Below are 25684 nucleotides of genomic sequence, written 5' to 3'. Positions count from 1 at the left end.
GAAAGTCTTACTATCGGAGAGAGGCTTGGGAGAGGGAAGGAACGGAGAAAGCAAAGGGAACGATCAAAGTTCAAGAAAGGCAAGAAAGAGTTTGGATGCTACAAGTGTAATGAAGCACGACACTTGAAGCGAAATTGTCCGCTTTGAAAGAAGCTTCAGGGAGAGAAGAATGGCAAGGATTCAGTCAGTGCCGTGGTTGATCTCAAGATGAAGGATGACCTTTTGGTAGTTTCGAATGATCACAGAAATAACACGGATATCTGGACAATGGATTCAGCCTGCTCTCATCACCACACACCAAATCGGTCTTGGTTTGCTACATACACCAAAATCGATGAGGGGAGTGTGACATTAGAAGATGATCATCCTTGCAAGGTGGCCGGCATTGGGACCATCAAGGTGAGGATGTTTGATGGGATGGTGCGGACTCTTACCAATGTAAAGCACGTCCTGGATATGAAAAAGAATCTAGTGTCACTTGGCTACTTGGAGAAGAACAGTTACAGCTTTAGTTGCCGTTCCAGGAGTGGTATTTTGAATATATCCACAGGAGCCATAGTTGTGATGAAGGGGAGGACGTTGGAGAATAATTTGTACAAGATGGAAGGGTCCGTGGTGTGTGAGGGATCCGAATTAGCAGCAGTGGCACAGGGCCAGCAGGAAGCATATCGTTTGTGGCATTACCGCTTGGGCCACATGGGAGATTGTGGTATGAAGATGCTAAGCAAAGATGGACTGATATCAGATCTGGATGGAGGAGTTTCAGAGGTATGTGAGCCTTGCTAGTTAGGGAAGCAACACAGGGTGAAGTTTTCTACCAGTACTACATGCAGCGGTGGTCCCCTGGAGCTAGTGCACACGGATGTTTGGGGACCGGCCCCAGTCACAGCCAGGAATGGGAAAAGATATTTTCTAACCCTTATTGATGACTTTTCAAGAAGAGTTTGGATGTACTTCTTGAGGGAAAAGTCAGAGGTCTTCTCTAAGTTTAAAGCCTGGAGGGCAGAGGTAGAGAAAGAGAAGGAATGCTGCGTGAAGTGTGTGCGGTCCGACAATGGTGGCGAATTCACAAGTAAGGAGTTTCTGAAATTTTGCGAAGATTGTGGAATCAAGAGGCAATTTTCAGTAAGAAAGACTCCTCAACAGAATGGGGTGGCCGAAAGGATGAACAGGACTCTCATGGAGAAAGCTAGATGTATGAGATTGCAGGCAGGGCTTTCCAAGGTGTTTTGGGTGGATACTGTAGACACGGCCTGCTACTTGGTGAATCGATCTCCTCATACAAAGCTAGATGGGAGGATTCCAGAGGAGCTATGGTCTGGAAAGAAGGTGGAGGTTGGCCATCTTAGAATATTTGGGTGCACGGCATTTGTGCGTATTGATCCCAGTGAGCGGAGCAAGTTGCATGCCAAGTCACGAAAGATGGTGTTCATAGGATATCCGCATGGAGTCAAAGGTTATCGGTTGTGGGATCCCTTGGAGAAGAAGACTACTATCAGTAGGGATGTGGTCTTTGATGAGAATTCAGTCCTAAAGATACAAAGGGTGGAAGAAGAGTGGGGGGAGAACCAACCGGACATGGTTGGACAGCTAACTTCTTATTCAGTTTTACCTCCTGCAGGTGCACCAGAAGGACATGAAATTCAGGTGGAGCACCAGTCAGAGGTGCCTCCACATGTGGATAGGAGCGAGATGCTAACTCAGAGACAAAATGTGCAAAGAAAGGAATAAGATCCCAGCAGAAGCATCGAAGTTGCACTACACAAGCCTAAGCGGATTATGAGGCAGCCGGAGAGGTATGGTTTTGGCGAAACCATGTCTTATGCATTGGTTGCTGTGAATGGAGATCCGAAGACCTATGAGGAGGCATTGGCACACCAGGATAGCGATAGGTGGTCCAAGCTATGGCAAAGGAGATGCAATCTCTTCAAAAAAATCAGACTTGGCGGTTGGTGCAGTTGCCAAGTGGAAAGAAGCCCATTGGATGCAAGTGGGTGTTCCAATGCAAGAAAGAACTTTCAGATAGAGAAGGCATCAGCTACAAGGCCAGGTTAGTGGCTAAGGGATACTCCCAGAAGGAGGGCATTGATTATAATGAAGTATTTTTTCCAGTTGTTCGACATACTTCTATTCGGATGCTGTTGAGCATTGTTGCCATCCAAGATTTGAAGTTGGAGCAAACGGATATTAAAACAGCCTTCCTCCATGGGAATTTGGAGGAGAAGATTTATATGGAGCAGCCAAAAGGGTTTGGTGAGCCAGGGTCAGAAGAAAAGGTTTGTTTGCTGTAGAGATTACTCTATGGGTTGAAGCAATCATCAAGGCAATGGTACTTGCAGTTCGACACATATGTGAGGAGCATTGGCATGACCAGATGTGAGTATGACCCTTGTGTCTATGTGAAGACTCTTGAAGATGAATCTAGATTATATCTACTCTTGTATGTAGATGACATGCTGATTGCTTGCAAGAGTAGAGGAATTGTGGAAGACTTAAAGGTAGCCTTATCTCGAAAATTTGAGATGAAGGATTTGGGTCCAGCCATGAAGATTCTAGGCATGGAGATTCTCAGGGATAGAACCAAGAAGGTGCTGCATTTATCTCAAGAAGGTTACATCAGAAAGGTCTTGCGGAGATATGGCATGGATGGAGCGAAACCGGCGGCATTACCAATAGCTGGTCATGTCAGTCTTTCGAAGACAATGTCACCACATACTGAGGTAGAGGCTGAGGATATGAAGAGAATTCCATATGTTTCAGGAGTTGGGAGTTTGATGTAAGCCATGGTCTGTTGTAGACCAGATCTTGCACATGCAGTTAGCCAAGTCAGAAGGTTCATGGCTAACCCTGGCAAGGAGCATTGGAGAGCACTGAAAGGTGTTTTTAGATACTTGGTGGGCATAGTTAGAGTTGGCATTTGCTATGGACTGAAAGGTAGCAAGGAGAAGAATTCCAACATGACCAAGGAGAACCAGAGCCGGATGATTGGTTTTGTGGATGCTGATTACGGAGGAGACATGGACGCACGGCGTTCTACCACAGGTTATGTATTTTGCTTGAACGGAAGTCTAGTGTCATGGAGATCAAGCTTGCAACCAATCACGATATTGTCTACAACGGAAGCGGAGTATATTGGCATCACAGAAGCTGCCAATGAAGCTCTATGGCTGAAAGGATTGGCATTGGAAATGGAATTTGCACAGGGGGCTGTCAGGGTGCATTGTGATAGCCAGAGTGCATTGTGTTTGGTTCAGAACTCGGTCTATCATGCAAGGACCAAACACATAGACATCAGGTACCACAGGATTAGGGAGTTGGTGGAAGAACGTAAAGTGGAGCTTGCCAAAGTTCATACGAAGGAGAACCTGGCAGATGCACTGACCAAGTCTCTTCCAAGGGATGGCTTCCTCAGGTGTGTGGCGCTGATGGGATTGATGAACCAGGAGAAGTTTGCGGAGGCTTTGGAGTGCCAAGGTGGAGATTGTAGGCTCAAGTGTGGCGCATCCAAAGGAAAACAATAAGTTTCTGGGCTGTGAACAGTATTGGAGTCGACTCCGGCACGCTGTGAGGACTTGGCACAGTGCAGGGGTCGACCCCAGGACTTTAGGGGTCGACTCCTTAAGAGCGACAGGAAAAAGTCCGAGAGCTGTTTTCTGGGACAGCTTCAAGGGTCGACCCCAGGACAGCAGGGGTCGACCCTAGGACTGCAGGGGTCAACCTCAAGACAGCAGGGGTCGACCCCAAGACTGCAAGAGTCAACCCGAGCACTGTTTTCACGGGATTTTCAGGCATGAAGTAGGCCAAGTCAAAGTTTTTCAAGTCTCAAAGGGTCTAAGTCATTTTTGGGCTAGATTTAGGCTCAAAGGGGGAGAGCATGTAAGTCATGGACTTGGGTTGAGTGCTTTCTAATGTGACTTAGGGGCAGATTGAGTTGGTGTATGATTAGACTAAAATTGGGTGCCTATATAAAGGTTTGATGTAATCAGTTTTAAGGTTATCACTTGGATTATTGCTTGAGCAATAAAGAAGCCGCCAGAAAACTTTCTCCCACGTTCTCTCTTCTCTTCCTCTTCTTCTCCATGAAAATCCTAGTTTGTGATTGTGATTCTCCATCTCTTCTTCCTTCTTTCCCCACGTGGCCTGACGCCCTAGGGGATGCCCTAAGTTAGCGGATATCAGGGATCCACATGCTTTTGCACAGCGCCAACAATGGTAGGGAAATTTTTTGTATGTATCAAAAAGTGCCATCTTATAACATTACTCCAAAGAAGAATAAGTGAATCAATGTTACTTACGCTAGTCTTTATTATGCTACAAGTGTCATGCACGTTTGAATGAATGAAAGCAGATTAACTGGATATATGGCTCTAGGATTTCTACTTAATTTATTAGATTGGGGGAACAGGAAAGGACTTTTACTTCGGCCCTATTTGGGGGAGCTGTTAGCAGTAGAGCTTTTGGAAGTAGAGCTGTTGGAAGTAGAGCTGTCTGAAGTAGAGCTTTTATAAAAAGCTGTTTGCTGTTTAGTAACTAAATTTTTAAAGTATTGTAGCACTTTAACATGTGTTTGGTAAACAAACTGAGAAAATACTTTTGTATGACAAAAAGATCATAAAGAAGATTACTAGTATTATACAACAAAGCATAATAAAATATAAGATATATTAATATATAAATATATAATATTAATGTAATGTAATATAATATAGTACTACAACATTGTATACTATAGGATAATAATTTAATATAATATTAAATTATTTAACATAACATATCAATGTATTATGATATAATGTAATATAATATTATATTTATAGTATAATACACTAATAAATATATAAAATATTATAATTATTAGTGTAAAATTATTTTTCACCCTTCTGATGACCATTTATCTCTCTAACAAATTTTCTAGCTAGGTGATAAAATTGGTTAAATAATTACTAATATTTATTTTTATTTATTTACTTATTTATTTATTATTTTATGTCATTGAAATATATTTATTTATTATCTTATTTATTTATTTATTTATTCGTTCATTTATATACATATTTATTTATGCATTTATTTATTATATTATTTATTTATTTCTCATCATAGAGGACAGATTATTTACGACTCATTCATCATTTTCCATTTTAATTTATTTATTATTATTATTTCATTTCATTTAAATACATTTATTATCTTAATTTTCTATTTATTTAATTATATATTTATTATTATTATTATTATTTTCTTTTTTTTTTCTTTTTCTCCTCTTCTCCCTTCTTCCTTTCTCGAGCCTCTCCTCTTCTTCTCTTTATTTTATTTATTTATTTATTTTATCTCTCCTTCCCTCTTTCTTTTCCCGTAAGGGGAGATCGGGCTCGGGAGGACCGGGCAGCAGCAGGCGGCGACCCCTCGGCCGCGCCTGTGGCCGACGCCCACAGCCAGGCTTGTGGCTTCACGGCGGTTGTGTGGGATCCGGCCATTTTCTTCCTTTCTTCTCCGAAGCTCACTTGTTCCGAGAACCCCCTCCTCCATGTTTCCTCCTTGCCCTTGGATCGGGATGTCACCAGATCTGGGCACTCCGGTGGCCTGATGTTCGCCGCCGTCTTCGCTCATGCTAGGTTCTACCTCCGGTATCCTCCGTCGGCGCCTCTCCTCGTCGGACTTCGGCGTTGAGAAGAAGAAGGAGAGAGGGAGAGAGAGAGGATGGTGAGAGAGGAAGAGGCGATGGGATGGAGGATTCTGGGAGGAAAAGAAACTTTTAAATAGGGGTATTTTGGTCAAAAAAATAACTTTTCGATAAAGCTATAAACAACGTTTTCGGAAAGCTCCAAAATGGAGCTTTTTCCAAAAAGTTATTTTCAGCTTTCTGGAAAAACTAAAACAGCTTCCTGAAATTTTTTTCAAACACTTTTTTTCTTCCAAAAGTATAGTTAGAGGGTCAGAAAGTACTTTTTGACCATCTAAAAGCTCCTCCAAATGGGGCCTTCTTCATTTACTTTTTCATTCTCTACCTGATTGTTAGGATTCTCACTGCATCTTTCACATGAAAGAATGGTCCTCTTTTTTTTTTTTCTCGCGACTATTGGATGACATCATGCAAAACCCTCAAATATTGCAAACTTTATTCATTCACCTGCGAAGACCTCAAAAAAAACAAATTGTTGCGTGATCCAATTATAGATTCACATAAAGAAAAGATAATTCTTCTTTCATGCCGAAAATACAATCTTGTCCTAATTACTATAGGTCTCTACTAAAGAATCATGTTTCATAAACATTCATGCAAGAGTATTCCTATCATTGATGAGAGAGAAGAAATTATTCAACGCATGAACACAGCCGAAGCTGATCGCCGGCACCTGGCAAGGAAAAAAATAGAAAACTGCTGATCGCGAAAAGCTAAAGAGTCCGTATTCAACGCACGTCTCTCACGAAAGTCCAAATACAACTTTCCAGAAACCACATGTTTGGACTCTGGAAAACGGAGGGTATCGATAGAATAAATTAGCTCACCAGCTCCTCAAACAGCAAACAGCCTTTTGTCCCTTCTTCGTCTCCTCCGGCAGCATTGATGGTGGGACCCATTCCTATTGCCATAACGTTGTATGAGATGGGACATTAACTCGTGCTTGGTGTTTGAGACGACACAGAATCCGATCCAAGATTTGCCAGTTTTAGTTACGTATCTGTCTGTTCCGTTATGAATAAATAAATGGTAATGTCGCAGGGCAGCCATCACCAAATCCAATGTGAAGCGTCCAAACAAGCCGACTATTTTGACGTGGGTAGAGGAATTGGGCCCCGAATTCTTAGAACTAAAAGGAAACGGACGATTTAATTACTCTTCAGTTTTTTTTTTTTGCTTTCGATTCTCTGCCTTCGCCTCCTCCTCTTCTTTTATTACCACTGCTGCTACTTGCTGGATTCTCGGTATCGCTTGATTTCTTTCTTTCCCACTAATATTTCAGCGTCTTTTTCCATTGATTTCACAATCTTTTTTTCGAATTGAAGAATTAAGGTTTGAAGTTCAAAATCTTTTTTGCCATACCGTTTATTTTGGAAATTTTGACGATTTGAGGTATTTTTATTAGTGAAACTTTCTTCCGAAGTAATATTAAGAAATTTTCTTCTCGCGGCCATTCGTTTTCTGATGGCAATTTGAGGTTTTCTCTTTTTTCCTTAAAAAAAAAGCTTTTTAGTCCTTGTCATAGATTCTGTTTCCTCTTTCCTATTTTTTTAAAAAAAATTGTAACGGAATTTCCGGTTATATAATCCTGTTGTGAGAATAGAATTATTGTTTTTCAGGGAAGTTCAGATTTTATAGATCTGTTTAACATATGATATTGTTCTGATTTTTCCATTTAAATAACACCTTTAATTTACAGAAAGGATAGATTTGATTTCATGTGTTATGGTCCCAACAAACAATTATTTCTTCATAATCAAATTCTTTTGTTCTTAATTCTAGATTGCAAGGATAGTTGAATGCTTGCTAAATTTTGTGGCTATTTTTCCTTGTTGCAGTTTCAATGATGGGTGAAGTTGGTCCTACAATAGCCAAGGATGTCACTGAAGTAATCTTTCTAATTTGTTCTTCTTCTTCCCTCATTTGTGTTCTTATTTATGTTCTTGTTCTTCCTAGCTTTTATTCGCATTTAGTTTACCGAATAATTAATGTTTTATTGCACTAGTTGATTGGTAAAACCCCGTTGGTGTATCTCAACGATGTTGCAACTGGCTGCGTAGGCCGCATTGCTGCTAAGTTAGAGATGATGGAACCATGCTCCAGTGTCAAAGACAGGTAATTGCTATTCATGATTTCCTTCATCCCTTTGGCTTGGATGATTTCATATTTTATATGGCAAGTTTTTCGATGGACAGGATTGGATATAGTATGATTGCTGATGCAGAGGAGAGAGGACTTATCTCACCAGGAAAGGTTAGCAATTTGATCAAATTAGTTGGTTGGAATTCAAAGTGCCATTTGATCTTTGTGGATGATCGCTAATTAAATGTTCATCACTAATATGTCTCATAATTCCAGTAACTGTACCTGTAACAGATTCTTAGGTTTGTGACCAGAAGGTCTCAACTAATGCAGAAAGCTTGAGCTATATGCAGAAGCAATGTTCATTTTGTGTTTGGTTTCAAATGATCAAGCTGTATCAGAGTACAGAGTGAATTATGTTCTGAAAAAATTGAAGTGCCTGATGCTGAAAAGAAAGAAACTAGGAAGATAAAAATGATTTATTTGGCTGATGTTCTCCTTTGTGTTGTGCAATGTTTGTAGAGCATCCTGATTGAACCTACTAGCGGTAATACCGGCATAGGGCTGGCCTTCATGGCAGCTGCAAAGGGTTATAGGCTCATACTTACAATGCCAGCCTCCATGAGCCTTGAGAGGAGGACCATTCTTAAAGCTTTCGGTGCCGAATTGGTCCTCACAGATCCAACTTTTGGCATGAAAGGTGCTGTTCAGAAGGCAGAAGAGTTGGCTGCGAAGACACCCAATTCATACATCCTTCAGCAGTTTGAAAATCCTGCTAACCCAAAGGTAATGTAGAGATGATGTTCAAACTTTACCTTTCAAAAGAAGGCATCTATATACTTTACCTTTTGCTTGTAGGTTCATTATGAGAAAACTGGACCAGAGATCTGGAAAGGAACTTGGGGCAAAATTGATGCCCTTGTGTCCGGTATCGGTACAGGGGGTACGATTACTGGAGCAGGAAGATATCTTAAAGAGCAGAATCCTGACATCAAGGTCGGTTCATCAACATTGGGGTGGTCTATGTTACCAAATAATTCTATGCTGCATCTCTTGCAGAAGTATACTTTTGACATGGCGCATTTTTATGTTCTATAATTTTATCATGCACCAATTTCTAATTTCCATTTTATGTTCTATAATGTCCTTTGATTTAGCTGTATGGTGTGGAACCAGCTGAAAGTGCAGTTTTATCTGGAGGAAAACCTGGTGAGTCAGTGCATCTTGGTTTTATTTTGTACTTTTGGCTCCATTAGTTTCTGTTGGAGCATATGAAGAAAATATTGGATCAGTCACTTGCATGTGTACTTTCGCTGCTATTTTTGACATATTGAAAGTATATCATGAAAGAGTAGATGCCCTACAAGCCAATCGCAATATGTATTGTGAAGGATTTTCTTTTGATTTTTCAAATCATGTACATGACATTTAATATAAATAAAGGCATTGTGTTTCATCATATGCTGTTGATTATATTTGTGATGAACCCCTTAGATTAAGGCAATGATTTTGAGGCTATGATGAGATCATACTAGTGAGACCTAAAATCCTAAAACCCTAATCTTAAATATTTCCAGTCATTGGTACATCGAGTCGGGGATCAATGTTTACTGGAAAGACTGGCACATCTTATGTATGCTCGATGCAGAGGGTGATTGATCTCACAATCACTTGTGTGGAGACACTAATACAAAGATGTGGGTGCTCATTAGAGAAATGAGTTCACTAAATTGATCTACAAAGAGAAATCTTATGAAGCCTTACTTACATGTCAAAAGATGATTCTCTTAGTGGGAGTTGTGCAACTGATCCTTTGACCTGAGATCATCATAGTATCTTGTGCACATAAATCCATATTTTGGTTTCCACTCATTCATGACAATAAGTTATGTACGAGATCTTCTGGATATGGTGGATTGTGTACGAAGGTTATGAGTAGGTCAACAAGGAATTAATCACTTCTAGTAAGAGAAGATCGCATCCTATTTATTCTAATCATATGATAATTCAGGAAGCCTTTGATCAAAGCACAATAAAAATTAAAAAGAGTTTCTAATGTTCATTATTCGAATTATCATTAGAAGATTGAGAAATATATGAATATGAAATTGAGTTTGATATATATTCATACTTATATACATATTCGGGATGCAGTTTGTTTAAATGATTGAATTGCACGATAACTTACCACTGAAGGGTATTTTTGGTATTTCCACCAAATTCCATATTTTCCGGATAGACATGACACATTGCTAGACGTCAATCTTGTCTTATAGGTTTGATCGAATTAAAGAGTTTAATTCGATCACCAATTAGAAAGGATTCTAATTGTTAAGTTCGGGTTCGCGCAGTTTGGACTTAAATCTATTAGAAGAGTTCTAATCAAGTTGGGTCAACTCGCACTCACACCTATTGCTGGCTAAGTATGGAACCCAATGGGTCACACACAAGAAAACTTATTGAGGGTCTAATTGGATTAGATCATGTTTGCAAGATAGACATCCTAGCAGGTGTTGCAAACCCTTAGCTCTTGTTTCGAATTGGATTCGAATTCGATTCTTAATTGATCTAATTTGATTAGATCATGTTCTAATATGGGTTAGCCAAGAGTTGGCACCTAATTGGCTTGGCTTGAGTCTAATTGGATTAGATTTAATAAATCATTCAATCTAAACCGTTAGATCTTGATCTACCGTTGGATGAAGACATAATGGAGAGTTGGTTTAACCCAGTTGGATTGGGTTAGAGGATGGCTATCATAATTGACCATTGGATCTTAATCCTACCATTGGATGAAAACATAATGGGTCAAGTGAATGGCACCTTGCATTGGAGCCCTTGGATCATTATCATGAAAGATCAAGAGGTGAGGCGTGATGGACATGTATGTGATGTTGACTTGGTCAAAATATGGCATCACATGAAAGGACATATCATTTGATACACCTCCTCACTTGATCTGCACATCCTCTTATTTGATATGGCCCTTTAGATGATGCCCTTTCATGAGAGGATGTGTGGATGGGATGCATCCCTTGGAGATGCATCCCTACACCTATTATAAATAGGCTAGCACTCCATGGGTTTCATCATTCCAACTCCACCCCACTCCTCTCTTCTTTCTTTCTTACATTAGTTTCTTTCTTTCTAGCATTGCTTCTAGTGTGTCCTAAGCCAAGACAAGGTGGTCTTCTTTAGGACAAAAGAATGAGAAATGATTTTAGAAGGTTAAAGAAAAATAGAAAGAAAGGAAAGCAAGCCATTAGAGTTCTTTAGAAGAATTCTGCATTAAGGATCAAAGTCTTTGGAGCTTAAGACTTAAATCAAGTTTTCGTGTGGATCAACATTGGAGGGTGAACACTTGGGCACCTAGTGGAAATTCTGCACATTGGATTAGCGTTAGAGGTATTCTTCTATTTCTGCATTTATATTATATTATTTGATTGCTTCCATTAAAGTGATCTTGGCTTATAAGGGTTTTATGTTAAGAAACTTTATCAAGAAATTTTTAAAATTCCTAGCTTCCGCTGCCCATTATAGCATGCTAGAACCCTTCAGTGGTATCAGAGCCACCCTTAATTGGTTCAATCAGGTGATTATGCATGATGTATGATTGTTAAATTACTATGAGATAGTAATGTCATATGTTTAGAGGAATGCTGAATTATATGATTCATATGTGATATGATATATAATAAAATGTCATGATATGATTTTTTTTATAAGAAGATATGTTGAAGCATATTAATTGATCCAATCAATTGGTAATAATTTGTACATGCTATGAGATAGCCATGATGTATATATGCTATGAGATAGTATTATGTTATAAATTTCATGATATGAATTTTCATATGAAGATATGTTAATTGATTTAGTTAATTGGTAATAATTTATACATGCTATGAGATAGCTATGATGCATGATAGTTGGTTATGATTTATATATGCTGTGAGATAGATATATAATTTGTTATAGTATATACAAAGACATATGTTCAATATGTTATAATTATAGAATGTGCATGAGACCAGTAAGCCCTCAATAACATTATATTAAGTCATAGTGTTGAAAAACTTTGAGCTGACCCATTCTAGAACAATTAATCTAATTGGTGTCTAAGGAAAGCACTAAAAGTGGTTACTTAATTAGGACATTACTCTCTGAGTAAGGAAAGCCTCCCACCTGCTTACCTGGTCAATTGTTTGATTGCCTATTATGGATAAGCTTAATGTTGATAAAACGCTACTGATATCCTTCCTTCATGCCTCGACATTATTATGTCAAGATCCAAGCTAGTTTGTTGTACAACCACAAGACTTGCAATGAGGACTGATGTTATACTGTCTTGGTGCATAGAGATGCTTATGGCATATTTTAATATGTTGCTTTGTTGTGCAACCACAAGGGCAATATTATTTGAATATGACTATATGGAAATGAAGGGTTTGACTTAACTAAAACATTATAGTTTGTTGTGCAACCACAAGGCTATAAGTGTTTTAAGAGGATAGGATAAAGTTGAGAATTGCATGAGATGCAATTGGAAAGAGTTTCCTACCTTTGAACTCATAAAGGTTTGTTGTGCAACCACAAGGCTTTTATGATGAATTAGGATCTCAACCCTACTAAGAAAAATTAGATTTTCTCGTTTATCATAGGAGAGGGCTATGATATTCGATAAAATAGTGGGAGTAACAATTAGATAAAGTCCTTGTCTAATTGTATATATGTCATCATGATTGGTTTGTTTATGATAGTTTTGTTCTTTGCTTATGTAGAATTAATTCTGAATTAAATGGCATCTTCACTATCACTAAGAGGCATCTTGGATGCCAATAAGTTGACCGGTCCAAACTATGTAGACTGGTTGAGGAATCTTAAGATTGTACTCACTCAGGAGAAAATTTTCTATATTCTTGAAACCCCTGATCTTGGAGATCTAGGGGATGATGCTACAGAAGAGGAGGTAGGCACACATAAGATGTGGAAGAATGACAGTTTAACTATCAAATGTATCATTCTTGCCTCCATGAGCAATGAGCTACAGAGACAACATGAGAACATGGACACTCAATCCATACTTCTTAATTTAAAGGAGTTGTATGGAGAGCAGAGTAGAACTGCTAGATATGAGATATCTAAGCAATTGTTCCGTGCTAGAATGAATGAAGGAATGTCCGTGCAAAACCATTGTCTTATGGTTATAGACTTGATCACCAGATTAAGTCAATTAGGTTTTGTTATGGATAGTGAGCTCAATCAGGATTTGATCCTGCAATCACTACCTGAATCATTCTCTCAGTTTGTTGTGAATTTTCACATGAACAAGCTGAATGTCTCACTGCCTGAGCTGTTAAATATGTTAAAGACAGCTGAAACCCATATCAAAAAGGAAAAGGGTCCGATCCTTCTTGTTGATAGGGGCTCAAGGAAGAAATCAGGCAATAAGGATTTTAAGAAAAGGTTGAACCCTAATAGTAGCAAGATCAAGAAGAAGAAAGGAAAGAAAAACTCCAAACCCAGTACCTGTTTCCACTGCGGCAAGGAAGGCCACTGGAAGAGAAATTGCAAGAGTTTTCTTGCAAGTATGAAGACCGATGCAAGAGTTGTATCGAAAGGTATGTTTATGTTACATGCCAACTTATCATTAAGTTCTTCAAATTCAAATTCATGGGTATTAGATACCAGCTGTGGTTCTCATATTTGCAAATCTTTGAATGGACTACAGAAAATTAGAATTTTGAAGAAAGGTGACTTCGAGCTGTATGGCGCTGGAGGAGAGTCCATCCAGGCTGAAGCTGTTGGAACCTATCATTTGGAGTTGCCTTCGGGAGAGCTCCTGGAATTAGAAGATTGTTATTATATGCCCAAAATTATTAGAAATGTAATTTCCGTTCCTTTGTTGTTAAAGAAAGGATATGAAATTAATATAAAGAGCAATGGTTGCTCAATTTCTTTTTCTAATAAAGTCTATTGCAATGGCATTATGGAAAATGGTCTTCTTGTTCTATTACTTAATGACAATGTCTTTTATATTGATAAAAGCAATAAAAGAAAGAGAAAAAGTAAATAACACCCTTCTTTGGCATTGCCGACTTGGTCACATAAGCGAATCAAGAATCAACAAGTTGTACAAAGAAAAGTTCTTTGATCCTTATGATTATGAATCATTAGGAACTTGTGAATCTTGTCTTATGGGTAAAATGACTAAGTCTCCATTCATTGGACATGGAAAAAGGGCAAGAGAGTTATTAGGACTTGTGCATATAGATGTATGTGATCCTATGACAACTCCTGCTAGAGGTGGATACTTTTATTTCATCACATTTACTGATGATTTATCAAGGTTCGGATATGTGTATCTTATGAAACATAAATCCGAAGCCTTTGATAAATTTAAAGAGTATTAAAGTATGGTTGAAAAACAAACTGAAAAATGTATTAAAATCCTTCGATCTGATCGAGGAGGTGAATACCTTTCTAGTGAGTTTTTAAATCATCTTAAATAAAAGGGCATTCTCTCTGAATGGACACCTCCGTATACGCCACAATTAAATGGTGTAGCTGAACGGAGGAATCGTACTCTATTAGATATGGTACGGTCCATGATGTGCTTTACAGATCTTCCTATTTTCTTCTGGGGTTTTGCCCTAGAAACTGCTGCACTTATATTAAATAGGGTACTATCAAAATCTGTATCTAGTACTCCATATGAGATATGGAGAGAAAAGAAGCCTAATCTTAAGTATCTTAAGATATGGGGCTGTAAAGCTTATGTCAAAAGAAATTTTGGACATAAGCTAAGTGCTAGATCAGATAAATGTATTTTTGTAGGTTATCCTAAAGATAGTACAGGATACATCTTCTATTATCCTACCGAACAAAAGGTCTTTGTAGGTAGACATGTCACTTTCTTAGAGCAAGAGTTTATCTTAGAAAAAGGCAAGGATAGGAGAATTGAACTTGAAGAAGTTCAAGACCTACAAATGGAAACACAAGATATTCCTCAACCAGATGTACCCATTGATGAAGTACAATCACAACACACATCTCCTCTCCAAAGGTCAGATAGAGTGCGAAATGCACCTAAGAGGTATGGGTTTATCATTGAGAATGATGAAGCCCACATCGTTGAAAATGATGATCCTCTGACCTATTCGGAAGCTATCATGAGTAATGACTCTAACAAATGGTTAGAAGCTATGAAATCCGAAATAGACTCTATGTATACCAACCAAGTATGGACTTTGGTTGATGCACCAGAAGGTGTAAACCCTATAGGTTGCAAATGGGTCTATAAGAAGAAGATTGGAGCAGATGGCCAAGTAGAAACCTACAAGGCTAGATTGGTGGCAAAAGGTTTCAGGCAAAAGCAAGGAATTGACTATGATGAAACTTTTTCACCAGTTGCCATGCTTAAATCTATTCGGATTTTGCTTGCAATAGCTGCATACTATGATTATGAAATTTGGCAGATGGATGTCAAAACCGCCTTCCTTAATGGTTATCTTGAGGAAGAGATTTACATGACACAGCCAGAAGGATTTGTCTCAAGTGGGAGAACAAATCAAGTATGCAAGCTTAAGAGATCCATTTATGGATTAAAGCAAGCATTGAGGAGTTGGAACATCCGTTTTGATACAACAGTCAAAGAGTTTGGTTTTATCAAAAATGTGGATGAACCATGTGTGTACAAGAAGACTAGTGGGAGTGCCGTTGTCTTCTTAATATTGTATGTAGATGACATACTAATCATTGGAAATGATATTCCAATGTTACAATCGGTCAAGACTTGGCTATCAAAAAGCTTTTTCATGAAAGACTTGGGAGAAGCATCCTATATACTTGTTATAAAGATCTATAGGGATAGATCTAAAAGGATGCTAGGCTTGTCCCAGTCTAAGTACATAGATCGTGTGCTGAAAAGATTCAGCATGGAAGGAAGTAAAAGAGGTTACTTACCTATGAGTCATGGCATACGTCTCTCTAAGAAGATGTCTCCTAAGACATCTGAAGAGAGGAATAGAATGAATTCTATTCCCTATGCTTCGGCAGTAGGATCAATTATGTATGCTATGCTATGTACTAGGCCTGATGTTGCTTATGCCTTAAGCATAACAAGCAGATTCCAGGCTGATCCAGGAGAGAATCATTGGATAGCTATGAAAAATATTCTTAAGTACTTAAGAAGGACTAAAGATATTTTTCTAGTTTATGGAGGATCTGAGTTGAAACTAGAAGGATTTTCTGATTTTAGTTTTTAATCAGACCCAGATGATAGCAAGTCCACTTCAGGGTACGTCTTTATCCTAAATGGTGGTGCAGTGAGCTGGAAGAGTTCCAAGCAGCAAACTGTAGCTGACTCAACTACTGAGGCAGAATATATCGCTGTAAGTGAAGCCGCTAAGGAAGCTATTTGGATGAAGAAGTTTATCTCTGAGTTGGGAGTAGTTCCTGAGATTGCTGGACCAGTTCCAGTTTATTATGACAACACTGGAGCTGTTGCTCAAGCAAAGGAACCAAGGTCTCATCACAAATCCAAGCAATTCTAAGACGCTTCCACCTCGTTCGAGAGATCGTCGAGAGACAAGACATAGTCATTGAACGAGTAGACACAAAGAACAACTTAGCATACCCGTTCACTAAAGCTCTACCACAACAGCAGTTCGATTGCCACCTCGATTGTATGGGGATGAAATATAAGGGCGATTGGCTTTAGTGCAAGTGGGAGATTGAAAGAGTAGATGCCCTACAAGCCAATCGCAATATGTATTGTGAAGGATTTTCTTTTGATTTTCCAAATCATGTACATGACATTTAATATAAATAAAGGCATTGTGTTTCATCATATGCTGTTGATTATATTTGTGATGAACCCCTTAGATTAAGGCAATGATTTTGAGGCTATGATGAGATCATACTAGTGAGACCTAAAATCCTAAAATCCTAATCTTAAATATTTTCAGTCATTGGTACATTGAGTCAGGGATCAATATTTACCGAAAAAACTGGCACATCTTATGTATGCTCGATGCAGAGGGTGATTGATCTCGCAATCACTTGTGTGGAGATACTAATACAAAGATGTGGGTGCTCATTAGAGAAATGAGTTCACTAAATTGACCTACAAAGAGAAATCTTATGAAGTCTTACTTACATGTCAAAAGATGATTCTCTTAGTGGGAGTTATGCAACTGATCCTTTGACCTGAGATCACCATAGTATCTTGTGCACATAAATCCATATTTTGGTTTTTACTCATTCATGACAATAAGTTATGTATGAGGTCTTCTGGATATGGTGGATTGTGTACGAAGGTTATGAGTAGGTCAACAAGGAATTAATCACTTCTAGTAAGAGAAGATTGCATCCTATTTATTCTAATCATATGATAATTCAGAAAGCCTTTGATCAAAGCACAATAAAAATTAGAAAGAGTTTCTAATGTTTCATTATTCGAATTATCATTAGAAGATTGAGAAATATATGAATATGAAATTGAGTTTGACATATATTCATACTCATATACATATTCGGGATGCAGTTTGTTTAAAGGATTGAATTGCACGGTAACTTGCCACTGAAGGGTATTTTTGGTATTTCTACCAAATTCCATATTTTTCGGGTAGACATGACACATTGCTAGACGTCAATCTTGTCTTATAGGTTTGATTGAATTAAAGAGTTTAATTCGATCACCAATTAGAAAGGATTCTAATTGTTAAGTTCGGATTCGCGCAGTTTGGACTTAAATCGATTAGAAGAGTTCTAATCAAGTTGGGTCAACTCGCACTCACACCTATTGCTGGCTAAGTATGGAACCCAATGGGTCACACACAAGAAAACTTATTAAGGGTCTAATTGGATTAGATCATGTTTGCAAGATAGACATCCTAGCAGGTGTTGCAAACCCTTAGCTCTTGATTCGAATTGGATTCGAATCCGATTCTTAATTGATCTAATTTGATTAGATCATGTTCTAATATGGGTTAGCCAAGAGTTGGCACCTAATTGGCTTGGCTTGAGTCTAATTGGATTAGATTTAATAAATCATTCAATCTAAACCGTTAGATCTTGATCTACCGTTGGATGAAGACATAATGGAGAGTTGGTTTAACCCAGTTGGATTGGGTTAGAGGATGGCTATCATAATTGACCATTGGATCTTAATCCTACCATTGGATGAAAACATAATGGGTCAAGTGAATGGCACCTTGCATTGGAGCCCTTGGATCATTATCATGAAAGATCAAGAGGTGAGGCGTGATGGACATGTGATTAGCATGTGATGTTGACTTGGTCAAAATATGGCACCACATGAAAGGACATATCATTTGATACACCTCCTCACTTGATTTGCACCTCCTCTTATTTGATATGGCCCTTTAGATGATGCCTTTTCATGAGAGGATGTGTGGATGGGATGCATCCCTTGGAGATGCATCCCTACACCTATTATAAATAGGCTAGCACTCCATGGGTTTCATCATTCCAACTCCACCCCACTCCTCTCTTCTTTCTTTCTTACATTAGTATCTTTCTTTCTAGCATTGCTTCTAGTGTGTCCTAAGCCAAGACAAGGTGGTCTTCTTTAGGACAAAAGGATTAGAAGTGATTTTAGAAGATTAAAGAAAAATAGAAAGAAAGGAAAGCAAGCCATTAGAGTTCTTTAGAAGAATTCTGCATTAAGGATCAAAGTCTTTGGAGCTTAAGACTTCAATCAAGTTTTCGTGTGGATCAACGTTGGAGGGTGAACACTTGGGCACCTAGTGAAAATTCTGCACATTGGATTAGCGTTAGAGGTATTCTTCTATTTCTGCATTTATATTATATTATTTGATTGCTTCCATTAAAGTGATCTTGGCTTATAAGGGTTTTATGTTAAGGAACTTTATCAAGAAATTTTTAAAATTCCTAGCTTCCGCTGCCCATTATAGCATGCTAGAACCCTTCATATCATTTGTTCAGGAACCTGGATAATGCATGTGCCCATCACAATGGGTGGATCACATTTGAAAGGCTTGGTTTCTGCGAAAACTTCCCACTTTTACTGTTCTTGGCATAACCCTTTTGTTTTTCATGACTGCATGTTTTTTGTCTGTAACATAATCTTGGAGAAAGTAATAGAAAGGACAAGGTGTGGTTGTTCCTATTATCTTTGCACATTTCACAGTTCCTGAACATATCCTTTTGTGCCATTAGTTTTGCCTCATTTCTAGAATCTTTTCCTTGAAGTCTCGAATAGGTTTATGAAAAGGGCCCATGGGCTTAGAGGGTGTGGCAGACTTTTTTTTATCGTGAATCACTATTGAGCCCCAACGATCCTTGGATGCTCTACTTTAGTTACTTAAAAGAGAAATTGCATGGCAGTAAGCTGATTATCACTTGCTATATCCTGTATCATACCCGAATGTCCATGAGCAGTTATGTCTTTGAAGGCAATGAGCAGGGTACTGCCATGACTATCCGATGGCTCTTGTGCATGCAACTGATTATATCTATGCTCATGCTGATCATTGGTATTTGACAGCTAGCGAAAACTGGGCCTCCCATATAGCAACTTCTGCATCTCCTGTGGTGATTTATTTCACCTGGGACCCCCCACCCCCGGTTTCCCCAAGATTAACTTTCATGGCAGTGTATTGGGTAGTGGTGCAGAAGGAGGAGCTAGGTTCATCATTCACAATCAGGGGGCAGGCACGGTGGTGGCTGGAGGGTGTCATCTCTAGGACACTACTGACCCACTTGCTGTGGTGAGAGGAGCTTGGGAACTTAAGGCCTGGTCTATGCGGTCACAATGCTTAAATCTTTTGAGATTGTTCTTGAGGAAGATTCAAGGACTGTGATCAGGTGGATCTCTGAGCAACCCTCCTCTTCAGATGATTCACAAGCCATGTTGGGAGATTTAGGGAAGCTGACATCCATGCTACAATCAGTCATGGTGGTTTATGTATACAGAGAAGCTAACATAGGAGTAGATTGGATGGCCTCATATGTGACGAACTAGTTCAGTGATTTGGGACTCAGTGTCGTTGGTGCCTTTCCCATTGAGTGACTTGTACTTTCTGATGCAGTAGTTGTGCCTCTGTAAGGGCAATGTAATTGTGCCTCATTACAGAAGAGATAAAGGAGAGATAAAGGGTTGCTGCCCAGGCTCCAAGAAGCTCTTCTTTTCTTCAAAATATTTCTAAGTACATCATTCTGGATATTCGAAAACCAAACCACACATAAGGCCAATTAGATAAATCCATTCATTTAATATTGCTTTGGTGTCATTGACATAAGAGATGTCATTTATAGTCTATTTGTTTATATATCTGAAAATTTAAGAAATTATCATATAAGAATAGAGATCTTTATGCATGAAGATAATAAATTCAGTTCTTGTGGTCGGACTCTATTATGGATTTCTGATCAACATTTTTCATAGGGCCCTCTTCTCTCTTCCTTCTCTGAGATCTTGTTATGGAAAAAGGAACCGAGAAAGAAGTATCAACAACAACTGGTTTTATTATACGACAGCTCATGATGTTCATACCAACAAATTATTCATCTCTCTAATTGAAGAATGTAACATTGCTGATGTGATCAATGTTAGACTTTTCTACCTTATTTATGTGATTATTTACGTAGTAGATTGTCATTATTTGCAAGCTTTAACTTCAACCTGCAGCTAGGTTAACTAGTTTCAGACTCCGTACCGGTAATATGCTGGTACAATGTCAATGCACTTGGCGTAGGGGTTAGACTGGTCAGTTCAATGTATCGAGACTTAGAACACCCTCCATATTGAGTCTTGGTTCGGTATCAATATGGTATGGTCCGCTTGGTAGGGGACGGTATGCGCCAGAATTGCGAACCTTGCTTGGACCATTAGTTTTCAGCCATGGAAGTTCTAGATCCTAATATTCCCCTGCTTTATTTCACTTATACAAGGATGTTGTTGCTGGGTTGTGGAATGTTTCTGCAGCATTTATTGAAGATGCTGCCCCGAGACTTGAGGAGGACATTGCCACCGAGGGAGGATGGTGCTGCTTGCAAGAGGAGGATGCCACCGGAGAGAGTATTTCATTTATGGGAAAGAGGAAGATTCAGAAGGAAGGTCTAGGATGTCCTCTTCTATTTGTTTTTTTCTTTTTGGAAGGAAGGTCTAGGATGGTTATATGGAGAGGAGAGGGCTGGATGTTTAAAATTAGAGAGGAATAAGGACTAAATTTGGGAAGGAAAGCATATCTGGGGATTCCACTTAGAATGGGATAAACCTTGCCTGTTCAACTGTGGTTGGTTAGGATCCCATTAACAACCATCAAGTAAACCAGTAAATAATTACATAAAAAATATGCAAACTGGAAGCATTTTTTTTTTTTATTTGTCTTAAAGGTTTTTACCTTAATGATGGATAAAACCACTCGGGGCTTATTGGTTATGGCTACAGAAATCTTTCCACATCAATTCAGAAACACGTTTCTTCATGGTTTTGATTTGCTGAGCTAATATATGACTCAAATCACAAAAGGAGATATTTAGCTTGATAGGGGACCTATGTTGGTCTAAAAGTTGTAGCATCAGATGTTTGTCACATGCTTTAGCACTGTTGTCATTTGTGGTTGTTGGCACAATTAGGAGCTCTGAATTGTTCTGGCTGCTGTATTAACATAATAATAGATGATTTGTTGGCAAATTTGCTTCTTATACTTGCTGGTGTTGTGTCTGCGATGCCCCCGTCCTCATTCAGTTTCTTTGTCGTGACAAATGCACATTCATTTTCTTCTGTTTCAAGATGTTTAAATAAGAGGAACACATTGTTTTAACATTTCAAAATTGTGATTCTCATAATTTTTTGGTGAATTTTGTTAAGAGTTTATTCCTTTTGACAATTATAACATGAATCTGACAAAATATCTGCCCTTCTGCTTATTAAATGACCAGGTCCACATAAGATCCAAGGTATAGGAGCTGGCTTTATTCCTGGTGTTTTGGATGTCAATCTCATTGATGAAGTTATCCAAGTAAGCTTTAAAGATCAATTAGTTTGAGTTGAATGGAGTTTCCAAACATATTGTGTTCTTTGATAGGTTGGTCAGAATGTCGGGACCTAGTTATAGTTTTTGTTCTTCTGTGCAGTGATCTTTCTGAAACAATAGATGATGTCGTCCATCAACTGTTTCCTGTTATTCTCAAATTTTTAGTGTGAATCACTTAGTTTTCTGTGATGGTGTGATTGTCCAGGTCTCAAGTGCCGAAGCTATTGAAACAGCAAAACTTCTAGCCTTGAAAGAAGGGTTGTTGGTAAGCTTGTCGATCCTTTAATATTTTCTATTGTTGTTTATATTACCTTGGCTTCTCTTTTCAATCCTCTTATTTAGCCACAACAAGGGTTCTGTTATCGATTCTTTTCACCTATTTAACCCTCTATTGATTCTTCTGCTGCTTACAGTAAGAGGTATGCCCATTGCAGGTTGGAATATCATCTGGAGCTGCTGCTGCTGCTGCTATTAGGATTGCACAGAGACCAGAAAATGAGGGAAAGCTCATAGTTGTAAGTTCTTAACTTTCTTATTTCTATAATTTTCTTTTCCTATCCTATCAGTATTCCGTTGAGAATTTCATGGTAGAACCTTATTATTAAACAAATAAATTTGTTGTTCTAACTTGGACTATTTGTTCTGTTCTCACTGACTATTAAGCAGAATATATTTGAGAGCTGGCATCATCATTTTGTCTTTCTTAACAACACAAAAAAATTTAGGAGTTTAGGTACTTGAAATGCTGCTTGAAACTTAGCATTATGATGATGCTTGAGTGACCAGTTTATGACCCCCAAATCATTTAAACATAACAATATGTTACCTGGTATTTTGATGCCCTCTATGTATTTAGAATAACATCTACTTCGAATCTTGCTGGTGTCACATAATCTGTTCATTTCTTACATAGCTGATCTCTATAACTTGTTCCTGTAGCAACACTGTTACTTAAATACATATTTTTTGTAGTTATAGATATGCCTTACATCATAGACTAATAATCAATCAACTTATTTCTTGATGATGTCCATGCTTAATCATAGGCATGCATATATGAATCCGTAGATCTTGGTATTGTTATCCTAACATTTATTTTTTTTAAAAAAAAATCTTTTTATTTTTTAGATGTATAAAAATTTGCTAGCTTCAGTTCTGCTGTCTTGCTGCGTGCTGTTTATAGGGATGTCAAACAAACTGAGAAGCTTGTCCTTGGCTCGAGGAGAGCTCAAATCAAGCTCCGTTCGAGGCTAGACAAAGCAAGCTTGAACGAACTAAATAGGCTCGAAATTAGTTTCAAGCTGAGCAAAAAATCGACCCTGCTTGATCAGGCTCAGCTTGATATGACTTGAATACATTTAAATTATAATGGATCATTGGATTAAGGTTTTAATTGGTGTATTTTTTATTCCCTATATCAATTATATGTTAATTAAAATCCAAACTAGATCCTAAACCAACCAAGCTTCATTTAATCTTGAGTTGATTGTCGCTTGATCTAGGATTATCAAGATGATCAAATAGGCTTGTGTTTGGCACCATTTGAATAATATGGTAAAAAACTTGAATTTAGCTCAAAATAATGGTAAAAAAAAGAGAAAAGGCATAACAATATTAGGAGCTTTTGTCTTGTTAAGCCCGATTTTGTATCTGAAGATGGGTCATATTCTGACCCCGATGAATCCTCTTGCCCCCTTAATGTCACTTGCTATGACGTGATTCAGCATCCAGTGAATGACAAATCAGGCTTGATCCCAGAGTTCAAGCTCGAAATTAGTTTCAAACCGTGCTTGATCAAGCCCATGCTCAGTTAGGCTCGGCTTGGCTCAATTACAGCGCTAAATGTCTATACAAGATGCAAGAGAGGTAGCAAGTTTGACTCGGTTGTCCAAAACCTGATATATACTGCAGCTTGGGTATTGTGTTAACTGATCACCATTTTGTTCGAAATGCTTTCGATGATCCTATGTTTCAAGTGGAATCTTGCATAAGCGACTGCTGGATCAACCAACATCTCCTTCCATAAATGCAACATTACAACCACAAGTAATTATAGAACATAGGATTGTATTTCTGTTGCTGATGCTTTATTCCAAACTTCATAATTGTTTAGTAATTTTCCATGTTAAAGCCAGCTAATGACATTGCACCAACAACAACAAAAAAAGACAGCTAATGATGTAAAAAAAAGCCAGTTGCTCATCAATATTTTCTGTGGGTGTAGGTTGTTTTCCCAAGTTTTGGCGAGCGATATCTTTCTACGCCCCTCTTCCAGTCGATAAAGAAAGAAGCTGAGAGCATGGTGTTTGAGCCCTGAGGGTGATTTTTGATTGTCATCGCCGCGGAGTTACCATCTCCATAATTTTATGATAATGGTTTTTTGAAGAGGCTCTTGTATGAGTGGTTGTATCAGAATAAAAGTGTGGATGGATTCATGACCAAGTCTCAGACATTGAAAATGGAGGATGTGCTGTTATAACCTTGACTTGTTAGTACATTATACCTTCCTTAGTTGATTGGCTAGAGTATTTTAATTGTCAGTGCATAAAAAGTGCATAAATTTGCAAATAAAGGATAGAGTTAATCTAGTTATTATTTGGCATGTGCAGTGATCCTGGTTAATCTAAGATAGAGTATTTAATAAGTGATTGCAATCTGAGTAATGGTGTTTAATGCTTCCTTTAAATTAAAAATATGAATTTATAAGACAACTAAATCCTGTAAATTTTTTGCCATGAACAGCAGTAGAATCATTACCATCCACAAAAGTGATTCTTTAGAAATTGATTTTTCAATCAAATCTTCTTCCTTGTTTCTCCGACGTGGACATTCCCGGATTTTTTTTTCCAAGAACATTTCTAAACATAAATTACCTTTTTTTTCTTCTGTTAATTACTTTCTCTTACATTTGTCATGTCTTTAATCAGAGTGTTGAAATTGCATCTGCCACCTACATCCACTTTAGGTCATTTTGATAAACTGGTCATAAGGCATGTGCATTGCATATGCAGGAGTTTTTAAGAAATATTAGATTATTGATTTGATTAATATTTTATAGATCCATAGGCTATTTCATCTACCATATATACAAACATGTTTTTGACCAAAAGTTTTGATAAACAATAAGATTTTCAATTACGAACTGGTGGACTAAAATTTTTCAAAAGTTTAGCTCAAGCCCAACCCAAACTTGAACCCAAGGACCAGAGCCCAAAACGGGCCGTATCAAATCATGACTAGCCTGAAATGCTTGGGAAAGAATAAAGGACCCTAAATCCCTAATCCCCAATCTAACTGCAAAACCTTAATCCAAAACCCTATCTCTAAGCACTAACCCCCATCTATTAAGGCTGGAGAGTCGGAGAGGAGGGCGAGGGTCGCTCGTGAGGTCAAGTCCCTTGGCCACTTAAGGTGGTTGGCTGCACTGTGGGCTTAGGGTCTAGGGTCAGGCTCATCATTCTGAGTTGGGCTTGGGTTGGGCATTAGCTTGGGCTCTGCCAATTTTGAGCCGCACCTTGACTGAAAAGTTAATCAAAAGTTTGATTTTGAACCCAAGTCGGTGTGAAGTTGCTCGAAAAGCACCCAATGCCCAAATCAACCTTCCAAGGCTCTTTATCAGGCCCATACATATTTTTCTTTTATTTTCTTTATTTTGTTTCAGAGCTGATCCCTCTACCTTCTATCCTATATCGACCCTATCCCTTTGTTTGTACCACATCCTGGTATCCGAGGATAATTGTACACATGGTAGCTCCGAGACAGTATACAACAAAAAAGGATGTCAAATTAAGGAGGGAAGTCTTGAATCAGTACCTAAGCCAAATATCTAAACATGAAACTCTGATGTCATTTGGTCTTGCTTGAGGAGCAAGCCGAGTAACTAAGAAGCAAC

General features: G+C 38.3%; 1 protein-coding gene across 4 annotated transcripts; it reads left to right on the top strand.

The window, feature by feature from the left end:
- The first annotated feature begins 6784 nt into the window (after nucleotides 1-6784).
- LOC103718551 (cysteine synthase-like) lies at nucleotides 6785-24380 on the top strand. 4 transcript variants are annotated; one of them, XM_039117461.3, is made up of 11 exons: nucleotides 6785-6927; nucleotides 7522-7571; nucleotides 7689-7798; nucleotides 7879-7936; nucleotides 8288-8551; nucleotides 8624-8761; nucleotides 8923-8974; nucleotides 21698-21777; nucleotides 21998-22057; nucleotides 22227-22307; nucleotides 24017-24380. In XM_039117461.3, the coding sequence occupies exons 2-11, from the start codon at nucleotides 7527-7529 to the stop codon at nucleotides 24107-24109; spliced, it is 981 nt and encodes a 326-aa protein (XP_038973389.2). In that variant the 5' UTR covers nucleotides 6785-6927; nucleotides 7522-7526; the 3' UTR covers nucleotides 24110-24380. The 4 variants fall into 4 exon arrangements, with proteins under 4 accessions (XP_038973389.2, XP_088560337.1, XP_038973390.2 ...); XM_088704211.2 differs by having other exon boundaries at nucleotides 6838-6927; nucleotides 8060-8551; XM_039117462.3 differs by having other exon boundaries at nucleotides 6912-7015.
- Nucleotides 24381-25684: the final 1304 nt, after the last annotated feature.

This window comes from Phoenix dactylifera, chromosome 9, assembly GCF_051530095.1.
Source record: "Phoenix dactylifera cultivar Ajwa chromosome 9, Ajwa_hap1_PhDact_Kaust_v1.1, whole genome shotgun sequence".
Taxonomy (NCBI): Eukaryota; Viridiplantae; Streptophyta; class Magnoliopsida; order Arecales; family Arecaceae; genus Phoenix; species Phoenix dactylifera.
Note: the sequence above shows the minus strand (reverse complement) of the source record. Positions and strands in the feature narration are given on the sequence as shown.

Excerpts from the sequence above, each read along its gene's own strand:
- LOC103718551 (XM_039117461.3), top strand. The coding sequence starts at position 7,527 with ATGATGGGTGAAGTTGGTCCTACAATAGCCAAGGATGTCACTGAA. Across the intron at positions 7,572-7,688 it reads TAGCCAAGGATGTCACTGAA|TTGATTGGTAAAACCCCGTT; the intron begins GTAATCTTTCTA and ends TTATTGCACTAG. Across the intron at positions 21,778-21,997 it reads TCATTGATGAAGTTATCCAA|GTCTCAAGTGCCGAAGCTAT; the intron begins GTAAGCTTTAAA and ends GTGATTGTCCAG.